At 36.3% G+C, this 20,139-nt stretch overlaps 1 protein-coding gene across 3 annotated transcripts in view; it reads right to left on the bottom strand.

Moving 5' to 3' along the window:
• The window catches only part of ARL13B (ARF like GTPase 13B), a 75,935-nt gene that overhangs the window by 43,847 nt on the left and 11,949 nt on the right, over positions 1–20,139 (bottom strand). For 2 of the 3 annotated variants that reach the window (XM_030860983.3, XM_030860984.3), the window contains exons 2-3: positions 16,405–16,475; positions 9,605–9,854 (exon numbers count right to left, since the gene is read on the bottom strand). In XM_030860983.3, the coding sequence (XP_030716843.1) occupies positions 9,605–9,854; positions 16,405–16,475 (321 nt within the window). The remainder of the gene's footprint in view (positions 1–9,604; positions 9,855–16,404; positions 16,476–20,139) is intronic. The other variant, XM_060297938.2, reaches the window with a different exon arrangement.

Genomic DNA, 20,139 nt, shown 5'->3' with positions numbered 1-20,139 from the left:
GGGTGGAAAATATAGGCCTCTCTAAAAGGTAATGTAAGTGAAGATCTGAGTGATGAGGACAAGGGAAGCACATATTCCAGGCATATGAAACAAATAGTACAAAGACCCTGAGGAGGGTATAACTTACTCCGTTCAAAGAAGAATGAGCAGTACAGTTGTACATAGTGGGAAAAGAGCAGTGAGGTAAGAGATGAGGTTAAGAAAGGTCAGCAGGGGCTAGATGTAAAGCCCCGTAAGTCTGAAGTTTACAGCAAGTGTAATAAAGGCAAAGCTGGTTTTGGGCCTGGGAGTAATGTTATGTAATTTATATTTGGGAAAAAATCATCCTGTCTACTGTACGGAGAACGGGTCAGAATGGATTTGGGGCAGGTGAGTAGAGGACAAGCATATAGGTATAGAAAACAATTAGAAGGCTAATGCAATAGTCCCAGTTAAGAGATGATGGAGGCTTGAGCTAGGATGGGAGTGGAGGTGGTGATGGTGGTAGCAGCAGTACTAACACTCAAGACTAATAAAAAAAAAACATCCTTGCTATGTCCCAGCATTGTTCTAATAATTTTACAATTTTACCAACAAGAACACTGAAGTACAGCTAGGTTAAGTAACCTGACTCAGGTCACAGAAACTGTACACAGAGAACTGGGATTTGAACCTAGGCAATCTGATTGCAGAACCAGTTCTTAACTACTGTATACCAAGTTGTAATGATGAAAAAAAAAATTAGACTAAAATGTGACAGATTTAAGAGGTAGAATCTACAGGATACCGATTAGATTATGATAGCTTTTACTGAGATGGGAAAAGACAGGAGATGAAGGTTTCAACACTAAGGATGAGAAGGAAATCAAGAAATTCTGTTTTGGCCAATAGAACCTGAGATGACCATAAAATGTCAAAGTGGAGGTTTCTAAGGTATTAGCTATATCAGTAGGAACTCTTGGGAGATGTCAAAGCTATAGATTTGGGTCCTCTGAGTAAATAAACAGTATTTAAGGCCTCAAAAGTATCTAGATGCAAAAAACTGCAAGCCCAGAAAAGAGCCTGGGATATTCTAAAATTTAGACTTAAAGCAGAAGAGGAGTTAACAAAAAAGACTAAGAAGGAACCATCGATGAAGTAGGAGGAAAATCAAGAAAAGTATGCTGTAATGCAAAAGTGCTAAAAGGAAAACAAAGTTGAGGAAATACTCAATTTTAGGTAAAATAAGAACAGCAAAGTGACAATTGATTTGGCATCATGGAGATAATTTGTTGACTACAATAAGAGCAGTTTCAAGGAATTGTAGGAATGAAAGCACAAATGGAGCATGTTGAGGAAAGAGTGTGATATAAATAAGTACAGAATCCACTACAGGCAATTCTTTCCAGAATTTTGAATAGAATACTATAAAAAGGAGTCAACATGTGAAGAGAGATGTAGAGCCAAAGGATTCCACAATACTTAAAGAAACACAAGAGCACATTCTGCTGATGGGAATGATCCAGAGAGAGAAACTCGATATAAGAAAGGGGAGGAATAATATATTGGGTTGGCCAAAAGGTTCCTTCCATTTTAAAGTAAAAGTCAAAGACACATTTTCCATTTTTACCAAGAAATTTATTGAACAACATATTCACCGTTTTGTTCCACTACCTTCTGCCATGTTTCAGGCAACTTCATAATTCCATCTTCCCAAAACTTTTTATCATTTTGGGCAAAGAATTGTTCCAGGTACCTTTTACAGTCTTCCAGGGAATTGAAATTTTTTCCATTGAAAGAATTTTGTAAAGACCTAAGTAAATGGAAATCCGAAGTGCAATGTCTGGTGAATATGGCGGATGAATCAGAACTTCCCAGCCAAGCTCTAACAGTTTTTGCCTGGTCATCAAAGAAATATGTGGTCTTGCATTATCCAGATGGAAGATTATGCGTTTTCTGTTGACTAATTCTGGACATTTTTGGTCGAGTGCTGCTTTCAGTTGGTCTAATTGGGAGCAGCACTTGTTGGAATTAATCATTTGGTTTTCCAGAAGGAGCTCATAATAGAAGACTCCCTTCCAATTCCACCATATACACAATCATCACCTTCTTTGGATGAAGACCAGCCTTTGGTTTGGTTGGTGGTGGCTCATTTCGCTTGCCCCACGATCTCTTCCATTCCACATTATTGTACAGTATCCACTTTTCATCACCTGTCACAATTTGTTTTAAAAACGGAACGTTTCCGTTACGTTTAAGTAGAGAATCACACGCGGAAATACGGTCAAGAAAGTTTTTTTCGCTTAACTTACGTGGAAACCAAACATCAAAGCGATTAAAATAACCAAGCTGGTACAAATGATTTCAATGCTTTATTTGGATATTTTGAGTATGTCGGCTGTCTCCCGAGTGGTATAATGTTGGTTGTTCTCAATTAATGTCTCGATTTGATCACTATCAACTTCAACTGGTCTACCCAACAGCGGAGCATCGTCCAGCAAGAAATCTCCAGCACCAAACTTCGCAGACCACTTTTGACACATTTGATCAGTCACAGCACCTTCTCTATATACTGCACAAATCTTTTTTTGCGTTTCGGTTGCATTTTTACCTTTCTTGAAATAACAAAGCATAATACGCTGAAAATGTTGCTTTTTTCCTTCCGTCTTCAATATTAAAATGGCTACACAAAAATTCACCAATTTTTATAAGTTTTTTTTAAATGCACCCTGATATGACAGCTGTCACACACAATCTAACAAAATTGCTTCGAATGAAGTTAAACACAACTAAGCGCTACTAGAGCCATCTTACGTAAAAAACCGAAAGAACCTTTTGGCCAACCCAATACAATAGTAGAAAGGGGTGGGATCTTGGACAGGAGCAGAAACACTTCTTCCATATTACAGGCGGGAAGACAAAGGAATAAAAGCAGATAACTGAGCAAATTCGGTGATGGGAAAATGAGAGAATTCTTATGTGAACAGGAATATGACTATATATGTATATATATATATATATGTCTTCTAACACTATTAAATAATTTTTAACTTATAAAATATAAAGAAATTGAAGAGTTTTCTACTGTGTCAGTTACAAGCATTACCGGAGAAAAAGATGTTTCCCACAGGTCAGCTTCAAATGTTTAAGGAACATTATAAAAAAAGATAAATTTAAAACTAGTGATAAACTCCCCAGCTAAATCAGGTGGTTGAGAGATATTGCTTCTGTCCCTTCTAAACTTGTGCTATATTCTTTAATGTAGTGCCTTACTGATACTTGTTTATAATTGTTCCTAAATTGTTTATCATGAAAACTGAAAATATCGAGTACTATTTAATATTCATTAGCATAATTATATCCAGATGGGTTCAGAAAATAGTAATTTTCTAGTAGCAGTTATATCTAAACATACTGCTTTTAAAGCAAGACTTAATCACAGAAAGATTCATAGCAGAGCAATATATCACATACAATTTTCATTGTTATATTTCAAAAGCACCCTAACCTAAGCAACATAAACATATTTAATTAGCTGCTGAACATTTTGTTTATTCACACACAATAGGCACTAAAAGTAGCCATTTTTTCCTTAAAATTACTACCTTAAAAGAAAAAATTCTTAAGCATCGGAGGCACTCTATTAGGAATCTACTGGTTCAGAAAGTATGCAATAATTATTTTGAGCACTTGGGTTCCTATTCTTACCCACTAAGCCATGTCATTTTCTGTAATCAAAAGCTTCATGTAGCTTGAATTCACATATGCCACTTTAAAACTAGCTCTCCTAATTCATCTCTACCTAGACACAGCATATCATCAATAGTAACTATTCATATCCACCATCGCATGCACAGAAAACTAGTAAAGCACTGAATGAGATGCTTTAAATACGTTATTTTAGAATTCACAGGACAACAGAAGTATTAAAATCCTTATTTACAAGTGGAGACATAGAAGCTGGGGAAGATTAAGTAACCTACTCAAGGCCTGGCTGATTTCAAAGCCCATGCTTTCCCCTGCACCAGTAGATCTCAATTTCTGCTGTGCAGCACAGAGATCTGGAGAACCTGTGAAAAAGCCAGAGGCATCCTTGGCCCCACCCTAAAAAATACAGCAGGTCTGGTCTGATGCTGATACAGGTGATCCCTAGATAACATCTTGCCACCTGACGACACTGTCGACAGGTTTTTCTTCGTTATTTTGTTTTACAATAGAGTGTGCTGGGACAGGGGAGGGAAAGGATGGGAACCCCTACAGGCTCTTTGTGCATAAATTACCTAGGAAGTCAACCAGCTGAGAAGCTTTACTGTAAACTACAGCTGCTGTTAGTGAAGCTGGATGCCATTACAGACAAAAGGAAGCCCTCAGTAAGGAAATGTAGAGGTGAGTCAACAGTATAACTAAATAAAGTTGATGAAGATGACAGCTTGGTAAGTTTGCGCTGAAAGAAAAGAAATCTTAAGCCAATGGACCCTATAAATAAAGTGAGTAGGGGTTTCAGATGGTAAAAATAGTAAATTAAGGGACCCACCACTACAACTAAGGATCAAGTGATTAAGTGACATAGGTAGTCCATACTTTCATACTTATGGGTTTCCAGAATTCTGAAAAGGACCCAGGTTCTCCTATTTCTTATTGAAAGGTCTGACTCATGAAAGTCCATTTGACTCAAATTCTAAGAACAGTATTAGGATAACCCATAACCTAATTAACTTCTCTTGGGCACTTATAAGAAAGAATATGACTCAAAGAAACTTGCAAACTAACAGTTTCCTGTAATACTGTCTAGAAGAAAGGTGAGTCAAATAGGCATATAGAGGGTGGAGACAAAAGTCCGATATCAATAAAAAAATTATGAATAATAAAACCCTGCTTATTATTTCTCCTAATATAAAAACTCACTCCCATGTTTTTTTTTAACCTCTTTGGCCATGAAATCCTTTAGGAATTTGATGAGAGCTAGAATCTGCTCCCAAGAAAAATACACATGCACTCAGAATTGTGTATGTGATTTCAGAGGGTCTTGGGAAGCCACCCACGGTGCAAAGACCTCCAGGTCAAACTTTTTTTTACTGAAATGTGCATAACATCTAGCCAGATCATATATGAGATATTATGTTTTCTTCCCTGAGTGAAACCCCTATACATTTTTGTTGTGAAGCATCTAATTTGTGAGGTCTGACCAAAAGTTAAGTTAGGTCATATAACTCCACAGAAAAGCAGACAGTATATAATGAGAAAGTGGCATCACTCCAAGAGTTCAAGTATGCTAACACAAGTAGAATTGTTATTATCCTGGGAGGAAATTTTAGCCTATGGATCTCCAGAGTTATTTCAGTTATAAGTATTAGGAGATTCAACCACCAAAAATGAAGGGTAATTTACAATCGCTCTGAGGGCAACTTTCAAGACTGTACTAGAAAGAAGAGATGCAGAAAGAACATGTGCCTTCTTATATAACATTGGTGTAATCTTGGGCTGCTGAAAATTTCAATAGGTTAAGATGTTTAAAATACCTCCTAGCTCAGCCCTTTCCACAAGGAATCAACAAATAGTACCTTGTATTATTAATGGAAAATTTCTACGGTGGATGTTGAGCTTAAATTTTGAAATTACTACTGATTTCAGTGCTACTTATATCACTGCAAAAGTTGTTTACTTTTTCTCTTGGAAAGGTCTTCTTTATCTGTCAAGACTATCTAGTATTAGAGCTTTTAATAAATATTTAAATTATAAATGGTTAAAGCAAGAGTATGTATGTGGTGGGGGGAATGTGAGGGTAGGTAATATAATTCATACCTTAATTAACCAGAGTAGAGGTTCAAGTTAACCTATAGTAGACATGAGAGAAAAAAGACTTTCTATTCTAGGTAAATAAACAACTCAGCATGATAACAGACCAAATATTTGCATGGCATCCATTTTTACTTTCTTTAGAAGGAATACAAATCACTTTTACCTCTTTACCAAAATGGATTCTTGGCATAGACTATACTAAGGTCCACATTATAATACACAGCTGAATACAATCCCAGAATTACTATATTTTACAGTTACTTTTATTAAAGAAGAGTCATTTAACCACTGAGTCCAAAGAAGTAAAGTGACTTGTCAGGGTCATAAACAAATACACAACTTTTAGAATCCAGGTTTCAGATTCTCTGTCTTCTCTCTAAACCCATGTTTTTTCACCTTTTCACCATTTATTTCAGAGATTTTGACTGGAATATTATGCTGATTAAGCAGTAAATACTAGAGAACTGCCAAACAGAAATTCCGAGCTAATAAAACACCGAAGCCTAGTGATCTACGACTCTGACCTTTCAAGAGAACCCTCACATCTGTGACATAAAGTGAAATGTGACTGAGGCTTCATTTGCAATGACACATGCTGTCAGACTGCTGTGCAGAATCAGGTCAGGCAGAGCTAGTGTGTCCAGGACCTGCTATCGTGGTCATCTACTCTGCTTCCCATAGCATGAATGAATCCTGCTCTACCAATTTGTAATTTCATGATTACAGGCAAGATAATAATTCTTCAGGTTTCTTTCCTTCTGTTGAATGACTGAATCTTCTCAGAGGTCTGTTGTTTTCCTCTGTTTGCTCATTATTAGAGGGTGGGAAGAGAAAATTATCAAGGGGTTGAAGTGAGTTCTGAGAGGCTTTGTAGGTCCTAAATCAACTAGTTTAGGCTCAGACAGACAAGTGGTGATCGGAAGAAATTAGATGCCATTATAGAATTTCGCAGATGAGAGGTCCAAATGTCCGTGGGCAGGAAGGAAGCAGCTATGTGCAACAAGGAGCACTGTAGCCAGCCTCCTAATTCAGGTAGCCTCCCCTACATCTCCACACCCACTAGCCCCTAGCACTCAGCTTACTAGGGCTCTACTGGACGCCCCTCCCACTTACTATCCAATGGACTTTTCAATGCCATACCTATTATGTGCTAGGGTCAGTTAAAACACAGACTTTCCTATCTGTGTGGAGCTATGGAGGCAACCTGAAGGACTCTGAGCAGAGGAAAAGTAAAATGATCAAATTTGGATTTAAAACAGAGCTCTCAAGTACTTTATTTATTCTTGCATTGTTTCACTTATTAAAGCATGTACCAATTTTGTAATTTGAAAAATATCAAATAAAGAAAAGGGCTCCTGCTAACAATGTAGAGGAGAGCTTAGAGAATAGGCAAGACTGCTACCAGGGAGACTGGTTAGGAGAGTAATCAGTAACACAAGGGAGAAGTGAAGAAAGGCTGAAAGGAGGTAACATTAAAGAGGATAGAGAGGAGTAAAGAGACTCAAACGATATTAAGATAGTAACATCAAAAAGACAAATTAATTGTAGGTCAGAGAGAAAAAGGTAAACAGGAGAACTTCCAAATATGGGACTAGGGTAGATATTCAAGATGGATTTATAAACAGAAAAAAGAGTGGGATAGAAAATTTTATGTATTATATGAACACTGCATACGTTACATGTTTTACAAAAATATGCACAGGAAACTCATCAAAATGATAGCAGTGGCTGGCTCTGCATGATAGGTCAATCATTTTTTTTTAACCTCATTCTTTCCTACATCTTCTAAATTTATTAAGAATATGTACTTTTTGGGACTTCCCTGACAGTCCAGTGCTTGGGACCCTGCGCTCCCAATGCAGGGGGCGTGAGTTCGATCTCTGGTTGGGGAACTAGGATCCTACATGCCGTGCAGTGTGGCCAAAAAAAAAAAAAGAGAATATTTACTTTTTAGTAAATTTTGTATATTTCTGAAGCACACACATCTCAAAAAGTTTACCTTTATTAATAAAAATTCTATGGTTGTAAAACTCCTTTGAGAAAAACTTATCAAATGGCAAACCATTCCATATTTCATAAACATATTATTGATCCCTAATTAATTCCCATGTCTTTGTGAGATCGCACTGACTATGAAATTATAATGGTGAGCAATCATCCTAGTTGTGAGCTGTTGGGTTTTTTTCCAATTCTGGAAATTCACTAGCTGAGAGAGGTGACAGAACTGAAAGCAGATATCTTGCTGACATTGGATTATTCAGTAAACACTGCAGACACAAACTGCATGCCTCTGCCTCAGGGCTTTGCCACATACATCTATCTGCATGACTGACTCTCTTACCTCCAGTGTCATGTTCTCAATATGACCTAGTATGATTATCCTAATTTTAAGAGTAACATGCCCCTGTCACCACTACCACCATAGGATTCCTGATCTTCTTTTACCTGCTTTGTTTTCAATACACTTATCACCTAATGTACAATTTATTTATTACATTTATTGTGTGTCACCCCCTAGAATGTAAGTTCCTGAGATCATACATGGAGTTTTATTGTTTTTGTTCCCAAAGGTATCCCTATCACCAGAACAATGTCTAGCACACAGTGGATGTTCAATAAATATTTGTCGAATTAGTACATGTATGAATGAATAAATGCATGAGAGAATACATGAATAAAAGAATAAATTAAATAAATAACTATTGGGTTAAAAAAGCACACTCAATTATTTTACAAATGAACAACAGTCATTAATACTTTTTGCTTTAGAAGTCACTGGTTCTATGCTTAAACATTTATAGAGACTAATTTAGTCTATGGGTTCAACAAAGTTTACTCTTTGTATACATATCTATTAAAATCTATTTCATATTCAATAAAGGTGAGAATTAATTATATATATATATCAAATAACTTCTTTAATTAGTTAAATGTATAAAAATTAAACAGTATAAGCTTAACAATAAATGATACAATAAAGTTTTACTTTTTGTAATCAGAGCTTCCAAACTGCCTCATTTAAAAATGTTCATTTATTACTGAGGACCACTGAGGAACTCTGTCTTGCAATTTCTCAGTTAACCATGTGATAGGTTGTTTGGGTTTTTTTTTAATTGTTAGTAATAAAACACAAGAACGAGGGAAAAGGGACAAGAAGGCAAAATACACATTCCACTTACTCCAATTTTAAGAGCAATTTAAACTACTTTCACTTTACTATGTCTCAAAGTTATAGCACCATCTGGTGTTTACTATGCAGAAATGCTATGAGGGCGGGTAGTGCAAAAGTCCTTTGTCACTTAATTTTTTTTAAATGTTTAGGCAGCTGGACAAAATGATGCTAAGCATACAACTAAGTTGATAATGGCACAGATCACATGTTCAGTTCGGAAATATAGTAGTAAAAACTGAGAAATCAACATGGCATTAAAAGAATAAACCATCTAAATAACTTTCAAACAAGAATACTCTTCAAGAAAAAAAGGACAGAGGCAAAACATAAATAAGTTATTAAAAGAGGAAAATAAATTGAAAAACATTTTAGAACCTTGTTAATAGACCATTTTCAAAATCTGACAAAAGTAAATGATCAAATAAAACAAAGAGTTTACATTTGAAAACCCAGGAGATCTAATTATAAGATTTCTTCATTACATAGCCTCTGTGCTTAACCTCTACAGATAGCATTATAATAAGGCCTTGGTATATTAACAACTCCCAGTAAATTACATACATTTTATCATACGAGGGTGTGACAATTTACCTTATTCAGTATTTTGTAACTTAGGTAAATTTAATGACTTAATGCTGCTGTCTCTAGGTTTACAATGACACCAACATTACTTACACCAATATAGGCTTTCCCGATATCCTAGGATGTCTTATCACTTCTGACATTGTCTCTTTTGTCTCTTCCATTCTCTCTTCATCACTCGAATCCACAACAAATATTACTCCGTAAGATTCAGCATAGTAATTCTTCCAGATTCCCCGAATTCTTTTTCCACCTCCCAAGTCAAAGATGGTGACTTCAAACTTTCCTTGTCTAAGGTCAATTTTGGAAAATCCAACGGTAGGTGCTACATCTTCAGGATACTCTGTTTCAAATGATATAAAAGAAAGAATCTTTAGACCTTAAATTAATAACACTAATTTAACTTCACCACTTAAATGACATAAATGTGTTATTCATCATACTCTAGTACTAAATAGAATGTTTATTATTTGCTTACACAATAAGCGTTACATCTAAGCACACTGGTTTGGGGGAAAGGTAGATACTATAAAATATCCAACTAGAATTTACACTCCTTGCAGATAGGAATTTCTGTCTGTTTTTTTTGTTTGCTTGTTTGCTTTTATTGATATAACCCCAGTTCCTAAACTAATGCCCACCATATAATGGGTACTTAATAAGGATCTGTAGAATAAATAAACAAATGAACTCTTGCCTTTAAGGCCACTGACTCCCCAAGTTACAAACAATAAAAATTTCAACCTTCAACACCACAGCCATCCCCAAGGACCATTACAACCTCTGTGGAGTTATAAAGAAAAACTAAACATTTAGAGAATAGTCTAGAACAACCAAATAATGAGAGAAGCTATGAAGAGTATAGGACCTTTCTTTTTTAATTAACTGAATTAAATCTATAATTGCAATAAAGAGACTTTTAAGGACAGCTTGCAAATACAATGAGTAGATTTTATTTTCTTCTACAAGAATAGAATACAGGATATTCTCATAAATTTATAATTGAATTTCTTTGGACTTCTGCATATGACAGCACAAAGAAGAAGGTACAGGATGTATACAATTATAACTGCCAGAGAGGTAATGACAGTAAGAGATTAAAAAGATCACTAAGGTTCAAGACTTGAACTAGGAGCTGGGACCTAAGCCTTAAAGCTCGGTAGGATTTAGACAGTCAGATGAGTGACCTAAGTAATAGAAATGGTAAAAGCAAGATGCACGCACAAGTTGAACACTGTAGTTGGAGCAAACCCTTAAGCCTGAATGTACAATGAAGAGGGTTCTGAAGATAGAGAATTGGGAGCCACGGAAGGTATTTTAGCAGACCAATAACATAATTAAGGTGACTTAAGTAGTCTTTCTTCAGATTCATCTTTGCAAAAGTCTCTAGAATGGACTGAAAATGAGAGTGATAGCCACTTTTTGGAGAGGTATGAAAATAAAAATAGAAGAATGGCAAGAGAGAACTCATGAAAGATTAACAGAACCAAGTGACTCAGTGGTTACAGAGAAGAGTTCAAACTTCATGTCTGTCTCTTCCATTCTCTCTTCATCGCTAGAATTCACAACACATACTACTCCACTGTACTTTGTTTACAGCTGCACGGTCAATACAGTGGCCACCAAACTACATGAGGCTTTTAAAACTTAAATCAATTAAACTTAAATAAAATAATTCAGCTCCTCAGTTGTTCAAGCTGTATTTCTAGTGCTCAAAAGTCACATGTGGCTGGTGGCCCACCCTACTGGACGCAGCCAATATAGAACATGTCCGTCATTGCAATAGCTCTACTGAACAACACTGGTTTAGAGGGTCTTATCATTCCCACATTCAGCAAAACATTTGCTATTACAAAGATAAATTTGAGGGCTTCCCTGGTGGCGCAGTGGTTGAGAGTCCGCCTGCCGATGCAGGGGACACGGGTTTGTGCCCCGGTCCGGGAAGATCCCACATGCCGTGGAGCGGCTGGGCCCGTGAGCCATGGCCATTGAGCCTGCGCGTCTGGAGCCTGTGCTCCGCAACGGGAGAGGCCACAACAGTGAGAGGCCCACGTACCACAAAAAAAAAAAAAAAGATAAATTTGAGAGGCATTTGCTGTTAGGCTTAGGTGTGACAGAGAAACAGACTTGCAATGTACCATTCCCTTTCAGCAAGCATCTTAATGCAGTTTACACAGCTCTCTAGGAAGTTAACAGACATCACAAGTCAAATTTTTAAAAGACCTGCCTTATCTAGAAGGAGAAAAAGGCAAGTTTAGAAGCAATATAAGCAGCCATATATTCCAAAAACAGAATTAAACTAGACATTTAAAAATGTGGATCTAGTCCAGGCCAGAACTGGCTTCACAGTTAAAATAGGCAGCTGTCTTTGAGTATGATTTGAAAGGTACCCCCAGGAAATTATCAGTGAAAATAAATCAACTATCCTGAGGAAGGGATAAGGGAAATAACACATACAGAATACCTACTCAGTACCAGGACTTTGTTAGGCATTAGAATGCAAAGATGAATAAAAAAGGGTTGCTGTCCTCAAAGAATATCCAGTACAATTCAGAGAGAACTGTGTTATTCCCATTAATGGGAATAACACAAGAACCTATATGTTCTACAAACAAGACTGGAAAGCACAGTGTGAAGGTATTATGAACTGCACTTTTATGTCCCTGGCAAAACTCATCTGTTGAAACCCTAATCCCCAATGTGATGGTATTTGGAGGTAGGGCCTTTGGGAGGTAATTAGGTTTAGATGAGGTCACAAGGATGGAGCCCCCATGATGTAATTAGTGCCCTTATAAGAAGAGACATAAGTGAGCTTGTTTCCTCTCTCTCTTTCCACCACATAAGGATACAAGTGAGAAGATGGCTGTCTGTAAACCAAGAAGAGGGCCCTCACTAAGTACCCGACCATACTGGCACCCTGACTGCAGCTCCTAGCCTCCAGAACTGTGAGAAATACCTGTTGTTTAAACCACTAAGTCTATGGTATTCTATTATAGCAGCCCAAACTAAGATGGAGGGCATTCAAGAGAAAAAGGGTAAAGAGGAGCTAGAAGTGAGTCATGGCCTAGAAAGCCTTCAGAGAGGAAATGAAATAGGAGTAAAGTCTTAAAAGACAAAAAAATTATAACAAAGAAGGGAGAATAAAATTCCAAGCAGGGGAACAATGTAAGTACAGATAAAATGATGGCACTATTCCCAGGAAACCAATTCATATTAAGTAATTTTTTCAAGGTTACATGGTAGACAGAGCCAGGACTCAAATTCAGGTATTCAGGACTTTAAAAGCCTGTTTCTTTTGATACATGGAACACCCTCCCCAATTTCTCTGTTCTTTCCTCTGGCTCCTACTCATGATTCTGTGTTTCAAGACTCAAGACTAAATGTTCAGGTTACGACCTTTTCTGTAAATCGTTCTCTGATGATTCCTTCCTACTTTCAGTATCACCTACACCATCTATTGTAATATTCTGTGTTCTTGCTGGTCTCCACAATAGCCTATACCTTCCCAATAGCTGGTAACTATCTTTGTATCCTTAGCACTCAGTACAAAGCATATAACTTCTCAATACTACAACACCAGACTGCTAGGACAGCTGAAGCTGCTATCGTTATGTCCATTCTTCCATATATTTACCCATCCATCCATGCTCGTAATCATTTATTGAGGGCCTGTTATAAATCAGGCATCATACAAGAACCAGGCGTTCAAACACATATGGTCCCTAATCCTGAGGATTTCAGTAAAGCATATGTGTTAAGACAATGCCTACAAAGTTCAAGATAAAATGAAAATATATAATCAATAACTATTTATTGAGCTTATGTTATATGCTAAGTACTATGAAAGGTCCTAGATATACAAAGATTAATAAAATTTATTAATATTTTCTGATCTTATAGAGCACTTATATAGCTGGAAAAAGAAGAAATATATACATAAACAAATAACTATGATATAATAAAGATGTCTTAATGTCAACAATGCTAGGGACCAATTTACACAAAGAATTTTCCCACCCAAAATAACAACAGTTCCTTAGAACTATTAGGAAATAATACTGGAAAGTCAGAGAATCCTGGATTTTTTAGCTGAGCACATGGCTGTTCAGGATAAAGAATGTAATCCCCAGTCTCTATGGCAGCTAGGGGTGGCCATGAGAACAGGTTTTAGATAATGTGCTGGTGGTATACTGTTAAATGTTTAACTGGCTTTGGAGGCTGTGGAACTCTGATAGGTAGTGTTTTCCAATTGTCATGGTGTAAATAATCCCGCTGTGGACTATTTCAAATTACCAATATGAGGCACTTGAACATAGAGTTTGGAGGAGAGGTGCCTAACTGGCTCTCGTTGCCTAATATGAGCCAATAATAGCAAGTAGCAACCAGCTCTGGAACACCACGGGTTCTAGCTAATGGCCTATGAACTGCAATGATGTGGTGGCTTCTGGTTCACATACTTTAAAAAAAGAGAAGGATAGCCTCCCTTTGTCCTTTACTTCTTCCTTCCAGCTGAAATGCACATGTAGTAGTGAGACACCTTGGACCAGGTAGGCAAGGGAGAACATTAGGAATGGCAAAGCAAACAGGAAAAGGAACTTGAGTCTCTAATACCAGAGAGCTGCTATGCCAGCCCTAGACTACTTTTCCCTGTGCTGTAATATGAGAGAGAAATAAACTATTTTATTAAACCACTGTTATTTTAGGCTTATTTGTTAGCACAACTGAACCTATATCCTATTAATGCAATCACTTTGACAGCCATGAAGAAGAGAAGCTGATTGAAGGAAGTGAACCTCAAGATAGGGAAAGTACTCTTAGATTAGGAAGCTATAATAAAATTATATTATATTGGACACAGACAACGGCAACACAGTAGGAGAGGAAGATTATCTCAAATGAAAGGAGGAAATATACAATAAAAATTTTTTTTTAAATTTTAATAAAAAACAAAACAGAAATAAGCTAAGAGAAGCCATGGGAGAAATGTTTTAGGAAGACTGCCTACTAAGGCATGGCCTGAACTGGGACACCAAAATAAGTAAAACTGCCCTTGGGGAATTTATAGTCTGGAGAGGTAGAGTAATACATAAAAAGAGGGGCAATTAAGTAGCTATACAAGTAGATACAGATAAGAGTAGACATAAACAGAGGATGTGGTCAATTGTACTGACGGTGGTGGTAAGGGGTGAGGGCAGCAGGAGATCAGAAGAAACTTCATAAAGAAGGAGACTATACGACAAACAAGCATCTTTAGAGATAAGTAGATAACGTCTTTAAGGATAAGTTGATATTCTCTTTAATAAGGCAAGTGGGAACAGCATAAACAAAATCACAAAGGTATCAAAAGGCTCAATTTGAAAAACTTCAAGTCGTTCTATATAACTGGAATCTTTAAAAAAGAAAAATGGTAAGAAATCAGTCACTGGAGTAGGCTGAAGAGTAAATATGAAATGAAAAACAAAAACAGAGCCAGAGGGGAGCTCAAAGTTGAAGGCAGCTTTGACTTTTTGTTCATGATGTGACACTTTGAACATTTTCTAAACTCAGAAAAAGAAGCTAATGGAGGTGGAATTCAGAAGAAGAAGGCCTGATCGAAAGAGTTTGTTCTAAGTACACACAAATAATTAGACAGTCTGATTAGCACATTCCTGGATCCCGCTCCCTTGAACATAAGGCTTTGAAGGAATGAAAGAGAAAACGTTTAGATAAGGTTTCATGGCCGGCAGGCCAAATCTGGCTGGCCACCTGTTTTCACATGGCCCTCAAGCTAAGCATGTGTTTTACATTTTAAAATAATTTCCAAAAAAACCCCAAGGATAATGTTTCATAACACATCAAATTTTAGGGTCTATAAATAAAGTTTCATTGGAACATGGCCACGCTCATTTGTTTACATATTTTCTATGGCTACTTCTGCACTACTATGTCAGAGCTGTGTAGCTGGGAAAGGGACCATATGACTCTCAAAGTCTAAAATATTTACTATATGGATCTTTACAGAAGAAGTTTGCAAACCCTTGGTTTAGATGGTGACAGTGAGTGCTTTGCAAGGATATAACCTAGGTGACAGCATGAGGGGTACAAAAAGGCTTTAGAAGCCTCCTCAAACAATAATATATAGTTTGCAACTAATTGGGGGTGACAAAATGTTTTTCTCCAACAGCAAATTTTTCAAGGTGTCAATTTTTTTTCATGAATTTCCATAAATAAAAGCTCCCTATCTGTCATGCATGATATCTAGTTGCAAAATCCATTTTCAGGAACAAATATATGTTAGGTTTTCTCCCAATTCATACCCTCAAGATGCCTGGCTCGTGCTACATCTTCTGGGTACACAACAAACTCACTAGTATAGTACCTCTATATTGTAGTTACAAAGCATTAAATTAAGACTAAATAAATACATCCAATGAGATGTAATATAAATGACATAAAACCCTTTAATGTATCTTTAATGTAACTGTAAAAATTACACATCATGTTGAAAAAAAATCAAAAAATGCAAAGAGAACTGTGCTGGCTAACTGTATTTCTACCTCCCTTTCATTTAGCTGTAGCCCTGTGACTAAATTCTGGCCAAGAAAATGTAAGTAGAAGATAGGGATCGTTAAAGGCAGGGGCATGTCCTTTTTTTACTTTTTCCTTCCTACTGGCTAGAAGACAGCTGCGATCCCTCTTAGCTGATCAAAAACCTCGAGGAGCCTCTGCATTCATTCAAATCTGAAACATAACAGGCTGGTACTATTAAGCCAGAGTCTATTCACCACATTAGCCTCAAGTATACTAAGAATATAAAGTAATAGAGTACACAGTATATGTACCCAATGAATATGTAATAAAGCAATGTAAATAAATAAATCAGAGTAATTTAATAATAAATTTTTTCAGCTTACCTCCTTGGATTCCCTTTGCTGTTGCCGTTTTACCAGCATTATCAAGTCCCACCATCACAAGAGTCACCTTTCTTAAAACAATAAAAATTAAAAAATCACTTTGAGTCAATTAAGTATTGAGGTAAAAATAAAAGCAAATTCATTCATCCAAGCAACACTTAAGGAGCATCTATATGTACAAGACAATCTGCTGGATGCTAGGGGGTACAATGATGAATAAAATATATATTCAAAAAACAAAATTCTTGAAAAATACCTGTAAAGTGTCATCCTTTTGTTCTCTAAGCAAAAAAAAAAAAAAAAAAAAAGGAAAACTGTACAGTAGATAACCTGAAGGATAGAGAAGAAATAAGGGAAAGAAGAGAGAAAGCAAGGAGGGAGATAGATCCTAGCATGAGTTATCTATCATGTCTAAAGACTCAATTTTCTAGTTAACTGAAGTCTAAGGATTAGCACAAATTTGTTTTTTCTTGTGAAATTACATAAGAAAAGAATGATTGTTAGGTTCTTGACACTACTACTATGCTCAACTGTTTTTATATATGCAGCACCTTACCAAGTATAAATCTTAAACATAGTATAGTAACATGATTATTAACCTAAGCGCTAACATATTTTGAAAGAGGGTTCCTAAATTATAAAGCTTAAAATGTTTCTGATGATATAGCTAAACTTCACAGAGTTAGAAAAAAAATACAATCCAGTTCAATTTTACTATTGAAGAAACATAAGTCCAGAGTCATAAGATAAGACAATGAATTGGTTACAGTCAGAACCAGAACCTAATTCACTTAACTCCTACGAACTTCTCAAACCTGGGGCAGGTTATAAAGGAACAAACCTACTATACTGGTCCTATTATCTCAGCGATTCACTCCACCACTAAAGCTCATTTCTGTTCCAGGCTTAACTACTGCTTAGTATAAATGATGAGACCATCTATTAACACCATTTTGGCAATATAGAGAGAAAGCCACAGCATAACTGGGCCACATTCCCATGGGGTAGAGTCAGGGTTTCTACCAAGTACAGTCATTCTTCACTGGCAATCATTCCAAGAAGGGTTAAAAAGCAGAACTTAGATGGCAAGAAAGGGTGTTTTTTCATCTGTCTAGGCCTGGCTTTCTTGGATCTGGACTTCTTTATTAAACAAACAGTTACCGACCATCTTCTGTATACCATACACCAGTGTTCTAGGTACCTGAGATACACTTGTTTATTTAAATAACCACAACAACAATGAAAAACAAAAACTGATAGAGAAACCCTTCCCTTATTAAACTTACATTTTAGTTACAGGAGACAAACAATATAATACATATAAGAAATAAGGAAATTATAGGTTATATCATACGTTAGAGGTGATTAGGTACTACAGAAAAAAGAATAAAGTAGAGCAGGATATGGATTGTAGTTACATAAGGTGATCAGGGCAGGCCTCACTGAGAAAGAAGGTAAAGTCTGAGTAAGGCCTTGAAGGAGGGAGTTACTTATGCAAATATCTGGGGCAAGAGAGTACAGCTGGGGCAAAGGCAAGGAAGCCAGTGTGGTAAAACCCAGTGAGACAGGAGCAGGGAAGAAGGACAGGAAGTCAGAAACGCATCAGAGGCCAGATAACGTAGGGCCTTGTACGCCATGGTGAGGACTTTGGTTTTTGTAAGTGAAATTAATTTACTCTTCATGTTAATTTCCTTTGTTATCCAGGAGCCTTAGTCTTTTGTAAATGCTTCAACCATCCCTATATCCACCGTGAAGAATAAACGAAAGTACGTCTCTGCTCGAGTCAGTGGTAAGTCACAACCAGTAGCATCCCCACACCCCATTCCCAGTCAGTCAGTGGTGGGGTCAGTGGAAATGCCAAAGAGGCACACAGCAGATTATGAATTACGGATCCGAGGTAGAATGTGAGGTCTGGATACTTCTATCCACGGGAAAGTTTTACCTGTATTATCAACTTTGAAAAATATGTTTACTTCTTATGGAAGCTTTGAGATATGTAGAGTATAACTCTACTATTTTGTTTGAAGAATTCATAACGTCCAAATATCAAAGAACAAAATTTAAGTACAAAATAATTTCTTAAATAAAATATAACAAATGACTATCCAAAAAAGATGGATTGTATAGCATTTAAACAATATTTTGGATAACTGAAGTTACTAGATATATAATGAATTAGACCATAATAGTAAAGCTAATTCAATTGCTCTTTAACAATTTATTTCAAGATCTACAGTGCTTCAAACATCACCATGACCAAAACAATTACTTTTGGGGAACAAATCCCCATTTTCTGCTTGTTTGCATCACTTATTCTGTAACTATTGATTAGGCACCGATTACACAGTACCAAACAAACATCCACAATCCCTAGCCATCATAAACTTTAGAGCCTAGAAAGAAAAGAGGCATTAGAGATTTATGTGTGATGACTGTTGTAAAGGGAAAGCACAGGCAGGCACAGGAAGAGATAGCAGCTGACCATGCCTATTCTAGAAGTCACAGGAGACCATACTGCAAACATATATCAACTGGGTCAGCAGTTCCTAAGAACATCATGGATCCTTTTCCCATCCCTTATGAGCCAGAGTAAAAAATCTCAAATATACCTTTTTAAGGAAAATGGCCCTTCATTCTCTACTACAAAGGTAGCATTTTATGTTTCCCCCGCTCCATTCTTGTCAAGATTTCAGTTTAAAAAAAAAAAAACACTGTCCAAATAATTACTTTTACACACTTTGAAACATTACTCTTAAAGCAGCTATCAAGGAAAAATGTTAGATTTTACCTTAAAAGCTTTCTTTTTTAAAAACAGAATATTAGGTTCAAACAAAAAAAAGTTCTTCAAACATGAAAATCACTTTGGAAAATTATAATCATGCTGAGACTGGCACGAAATAAGTCTCTCTGGATTTCTATTTTTATTTTGACTACACTTGCAAGTACACAGTTAATCTTTAAGATCATTATGCCATATACTTGAAAACACAGCTTTAATTAAATATTTGAGGTAATTAAAGCCTTAATGAAAAAACATAACATTAGCAGTACAAATGAAATCACAGCATGAATTACTGCAATGCCTGATAACAAAGCATTAAATTTATACTTTCAGAATAGAATGGGTTTAAAAGGCTAACGATCACCTAACACTCAAAATTCTATGGAACTCTTTAACCACTGAATATATTCAATCTAACACATTTTAAAATGTACATGTCATTATAACTTTTTAAAATAAGATAAATTATCACTGATTGGGAACAGTTTGGCTGTGATGCTACGTAACAACAGAGAAATAAAAAACTATGTTTTTTAGTCTTATGATTATTGATCAAATACACTAGTCCTTCAATTGAAAAAATAATAAACAGTGTTATTAGGTTTATAGTGTCTAGAAAGTTGACACTAGCAATAAAAGCAATCATTTAGTCATTTGGTCAGGCAGTAATTCAATAAAAGTACATAAGGCATTTGAGTACTATGGACACAAAAATGCCTGAGACATCATTTCTATCCCAGAGTGCTCATCATCTAATGAGAATGACTAAAATGTAAACAAATATTTGTACATTATGACACTATGACAGTTTAAAATGCTTATCGATATATACAAGACGCTAAAGGAATACAGAGCAAGAAGACTTTATTCAGCCTAGAGATACAGGAGAAGGTCTGGGAAGCTTCTTACACAAGGTGATGATGCCTCAGCTAAGTTCTTAAAATGTAGAAGTT

Source organism: Globicephala melas, chromosome 4, assembly GCF_963455315.2.
Source record: "Globicephala melas chromosome 4, mGloMel1.2, whole genome shotgun sequence".
Taxonomy (NCBI): Eukaryota; Metazoa; Chordata; class Mammalia; order Artiodactyla; family Delphinidae; genus Globicephala; species Globicephala melas.
The sequence above is the reverse complement of the archived record's forward strand: the minus strand, read 5'-3'. Positions and strand labels throughout refer to the sequence as shown.